Source organism: Helianthus annuus, chromosome 11 (genome assembly GCF_002127325.2).
Source record: "Helianthus annuus cultivar XRQ/B chromosome 11, HanXRQr2.0-SUNRISE, whole genome shotgun sequence".
Classification (NCBI taxonomy): domain Eukaryota; kingdom Viridiplantae; phylum Streptophyta; class Magnoliopsida; order Asterales; family Asteraceae; genus Helianthus; species Helianthus annuus.
The window spans coordinates 105,761,669-105,766,851 of record NC_035443.2 but is presented as its reverse complement, the minus strand read 5'-3'; the positions used below and the strand labels follow the sequence as shown (position 1 = coordinate 105,766,851).

The window sequence follows — 5,183 nt, the reverse complement described above, 5'->3', positions numbered from 1 at the left end:
GGTGAGTCCAGTACTGAAGCTACTACGGAATTTCAGGACGAAATTCCAAACCAACGGGGGGATGATGTGATACCCCAAGAAAACACACAACACAACTAGCTTCCTTGGTAACTACGTGCTAAATTTCGGGACGAAATTTCTTTCAACTTGGGGATGATGTGATAACTTGCATTTTAGAAGCCTTTCTCTTGTACTGATTTCCTTTTCGCACCTTGTGCTTTGATGTATCGTATGTTATGCTATTAGAATGGTTGTTATGCTTAATTGAAATTGAATGGTTATGAGTTACTTATGTATATGTGTTGTGAGTATGTACGTATAGTGAAGTCTTGGTCGCACAATGGAACCGGGCCGCACACTTCCCTCCTCTCATTGATATCATAATCTCGGCCCAAAACAAACCAACCCAACCCGCCATCCCCTTTCCCGCTTGCGACACCATGCGGCCCAACCCAAAACCCCACACCTTGTACTAACCGGCCCAGCCCAAAAACCGCTCCCTTGACTCCCTTATGTATACGTATGTATGCATGAGGGTTGTTCAAAAAAAAAGAAACCCTACACTCCCTCTTGAAGGTCGACGGCAGCAAGCACCACCCCTCCCCATCGCGATCTCGCTCTCCCGGCCGAACTCTCACTCTCTCTCGCATCTCCTCTTGGTTGGTATGTTTCTTCTTCTTGTTTTCGGTTTATAGTGTTCATACACGGCTGCGTTTTCTGCTTATCATGAACTCTTGATGTTTATATGATGGTTACTTGTGAACTAGGGTTTGCTAGAGATCATGTTTATTATAGTTTTGATGGTATGAATACTAGTTTAGTAACAAGGGTTTGAATGTTATTCGTATGTTGATGATTGCTCGTATTATTGAATTGTTAAATCTGATGAGTCTCGATGGATATGATGTTATTTGATAATAACTTGTGGCATAGGGTTCATTAGAAATCAAGTATGATGTTTAGGGTTGTGGATGAAGTGTGTTTAGATATTATGTATGAACTAGGGTTTCGATAATATCATGTGTTTCTTGATAAAGTAGTTGATAAATAATCTGAGTTTTGATGTTAACCTATGTGTATGTGCTGTTATTGTTTGCTAAATATGTTAATGGAATCAATACAACTCACATTAAAATGTTAAAATCTGAAAACAGAAAGCTGATTAACATTTACAGCCAACGTCAGTTGGCTGTAAACAGGTCGTTATATATCGAAAAACTGATTTTCTGAAGTCTAAACGTACGTTTTGAAACACCCTTCAAATGGCGCTGGAATCGCATTTTTCTGAGGTCGTTTATTATTTTTAAAGGACTGTTTTGCACAGCAGCAAAAGCTGCGTTTTTTCTGCAGAAAATTCATGTTACGCTTTTTGTTATAACTTGTAAACTGGATAGAGTTAGGCTATGAATTTTGTCACACCCCGAAATATCAGAGCATTGGCGTGACTGGACTGGTATCTTCATTGCACAGCGGAAGCAAATAATCTAAGTCTTCTAGAAAATGAACGCCCACTAAGTACTCGACTCTTCATGGTCCTCCTATTCCAACCGTGCCTTGTCTTAGAAATGCAACCTGAGAAAGAAACATGCGAAAAAGTCAACATAAAGTTGAGCGAGTTCATAGTTTGTTTGTAAAAGATTTGAAATAAATCTTTTTGAATAACCGGTTTTTGAAGTATTGTTGAGAAAACGAATTTAAAATCATTTTCTTGTACAAATCATGTATTCATGTATAAATCATGTTTTCTTGTATGTATTATGTTTTCATGTATAAATCATGTGTTCATATATAAATCAAGTATTCATGTGTACACCACATACTTATGTATAATTCACATTTCTCTTGAGTACCCCACGTACTCAAGTATAATTCCCGTTTTCTTGAGTACCCCACGTACTCAAGTTTAATTCAAGTTTTCTTGAGTACCCCACGTACTCAAGTATAAATCAAGTTTTAGTATGGTATGAATCTTTATGAAAACAAAGTATTCTTGTAAGTTTCAGGATTGTTAAGGGGTTGCAAGGCCATTAACATGTGACACGACATAGGAAGCCACCAAACCTTAGGCATTTTCTAGTTGGCATATTCTGAGACACAAAAGCACTGCTTGGTACTCGTTCTCACCAAGAGTGAGGCTGCCCGACACCCGTTAGATCTAACCTTTTGTTCTGCGGTCTAGGTATATTGTTGATTAATGGTGCTTATGGTACCCTATTCGTGACACGATTTCTCGTATCATTTCTCGTAACGCATCATACTTGGTTCTCGTTCTCACCAAGTGCGCTTCTTGTATTCTTATATCACATCACACTTGGTACTCGTTCTCACCAAGTGTGCTTCTTGTATTTTGTATTCTCAATTCTTGTATCTCTTTGTACTTGTATTTTCTCGTAGTTTAGAAAACTAGAACTCGTGTGTATGCATATTTCAAAAAAAAAATACGCTTGTTTGAAAAACCGGTATAAAGCATAAGCTTTTCGTAAACCATTTGTGTCAGTTAAAACTTGCTTGTAAAATGGTTTAGAAATATGAAATTCATGTATGCTTTGCAAAAAGTGCATGTCTTTCCACCCCGAAAACATTTAGAAAAATGTAAAACTGTAAAAAGGTGGGGTTATGAACTCACCTGAATATTCCTGTGCAGAGCTAGTTAAATACGACTTCGGGATGTCGTTTCCAAGACGAGACTTGCTAGCGTGCATTCTACAATATTCCTAACATGGAATATCTAATAAGTTTCTAAGCAAAAACGGTAACTACGTGTTACCGAGCCCTACCGAATCGTTAACTGAACGATTTGACGTAAGTTGTTAACTTAATGAAAATGATTAAGTTATATTCGTTTAGCTTCGTTTTGTGAAGTCGTATGTTGATATATAGGAATATTCGTATGAAAGCAATATAAACTTGTATTATATATCGCGTCTTGAAAATTATCAAAATATGTGTATATGTCGTTTAGGCGTTTGATGTAAATATAAAAGAGTTATATTTATTCTACAACAGAATCATCGAGTAGTATTTGAAAATAAATATATAACTATATTTATTTTTATAGAAGAACTTGTGTCGTACGATATTTGAAATAAATAAGTATATAAACTATATTTGTTTTATGAAACGAAACCATGTTGTTCGATATTTGTAATACATATAAAAATAACTATATTTATTTTATAAAGCGAGGGCATGTTCGGCGTTTGAATCAATATAAATAATTATATTGATTTTATAAAAGATTTGTTGAATTTCCGAAGTTTAAAATAAATATAAATACTACATTTATTTGTTGTCGAAATAATTTCCGTTTCGTCGTTTTTGTAAACTGTAAAGCGTCGTCTAATGTAATTGTATGGTTGTATTTGTTTTAATAAAAAGATTTACTTAAATCCGATAGTTCGTTTTATAATAAAACGCGTTTGGTTTTACGGATTTTCTCGAAAAACGGGCAGAGTTTCCTCTGTTTTTGGACGCCCCCGACAACCAAGTTGTCGTTATTTTTACCAAAAATTCAATCAATATTCAAACAATATATCAATTTGCTAAATATTTCTAAAGACGCAAACTATAATCAATACTAATCAGTTCGAGCTCGTTATCACGTAAGATTAAATCTATATAAAACACAAATATTAAACGCGTAATCAATTTTTTTTACCAAGTCTTCACACCGAAATGTCGAGCCGCCTGACTGAGTTGAGGCGTGATGAACCAAGTCGAACCGAGGTGGACCGAGTTGAACCGAGTCGGACCGAGTCGAGTTGCTGAGTCGAGACCCGAGCCACAAATAAACTGAATCGAAACTAAATCTGGCCATACCGAAAATTCTGACTTTGATTCGGCTTGACCGAACCCGAACCGAGACTGAGTTAACCCGTTTTGGACTTGAACTCGAAACCAAATCTGAACCGCCGAACATATCCCAGAATCTGAATCGCCGAACATCACAGCAACAGCAACATCACTATCATTTTCAAGTTTCGGAAAATAAAGGGAACGGAGATTTACCGGGATTTTGTCGGAGAGGGTCCGAAGACCGCCGCTGCTGCTGTCTTCACTTCCGGCGGCTACAGCCGCCGTCGATCACGTCACCACCATCATCATCGTCTTCATCAGTCGAAGAGAACCCACCATCTGAACCGGAGCTCGTCGGATAAAAACATCGACCCAGCGGATAAACGAATCGACCGGCGGTCCGAGACAAGGACCGCCGGACCGTCACCTCTGCTCCGCCTCTTTCCTCGCCGGACTGGTGTGGTGGTCGGCTGTCGCGATTGTCACCGGTCGGAACTCGTCCGACCTCCTTTGTGTTCGCCAGATTTGAAACGAGAGGGAAGAGGGAGGTGAAAGGGTCTGGTTTGTTTGGGGTGTCACTCACCAGCGCCGCATGCCCCCATCGGAGCTCGGTCGGATCTCCAGCTCCGGCTTGTCTGTCGCGAAGCATCACGAGAGGGGGGGGTGGTTGCAGGTATGGTTGGTGTCGGCTGAGGCGAGAGAGAGGGGGGCTGCCGGACCTGACCGTGCGCCGCCGCGCTGGTTGCCGATACCACCTTGTGGTCCGATCGGTTGAAATGAGAGGGAGGGTTGGAGAGGATAGATGTGTCTGGCTTTTTGATTTACGTTTTGGGTGTGTGTAGGTTTGGTGTGCAGACAAAGAAAGAGGGGGTTTTATCTTCATTTATGTGTGTATTGACCAATGTAAATTCCTTTTGTTATGTGTATAAAGATCTAAGAGATCTCATGAACATTTAGGCAGAAGATTTATAGGGATCTTGTGTTACAATTTTTTTGAGACATAAATCTATTAGAATGATTTATAGAGATATTGTAGAGATTTTGAGAATCTCTTGTAAATATTTTGTAGCATTTTATAAGTATTGCATAGAGATCTTGTATGTTATGTACGGGTTTAGGCTTGTGGGTTTTGGGCTTGGGCCCAGGGCCCACAAGCCCATCTCATGTGTAAGTGGTCCGTAATTCCTACGAGACCCGATATCGCAACCCAAATTCCATAAGTATCGAAAGCATAAAAATTTTTAAAATAAAAAGGCGTATAATACGGTATCACTTCATCGTCGCGTAATATTCAGCAGGTTTCTCTGTAAACCACCGTTCGCGCACTGTATAGTCGAATGAACGTTCCTGGGCACTCCAAGGGCCTAATTAAGTTAATTTGCGCTGTA

At 39.2% G+C, this 5,183-nt stretch overlaps 1 protein-coding gene across 3 annotated transcripts; it reads right to left on the bottom strand.

The window, feature by feature from the left end:
- Window positions 1-1,263: 1,263 nt before the first annotated feature.
- Window positions 1,264-4,739, bottom strand: LOC110877894. 3 transcript variants are annotated; one of them, XM_035979735.1, is made up of 3 exons: window positions 3,659-4,739; window positions 2,627-2,714; window positions 1,264-1,572 (listed from the first exon to the last, which is right to left on the bottom strand). In XM_035979735.1, the coding sequence occupies exons 1-3, from the start codon at window positions 3,917-3,919 to the stop codon at window positions 1,460-1,462; spliced, it is 462 nt and encodes a 153-aa protein (XP_035835628.1). In that variant the 5' UTR covers window positions 3,920-4,739; the 3' UTR covers window positions 1,264-1,459. The 3 variants fall into 3 exon arrangements, 1 of the variants encoding a protein (XP_035835628.1); XR_004872429.1 differs by having other exon boundaries at window positions 1,523-1,572; window positions 2,627-2,703; window positions 3,659-4,736; XR_004872430.1 differs by lacking the exon at window positions 2,627-2,714 and having other exon boundaries at window positions 3,659-4,734.
- Window positions 4,740-5,183: the final 444 nt, after the last annotated feature.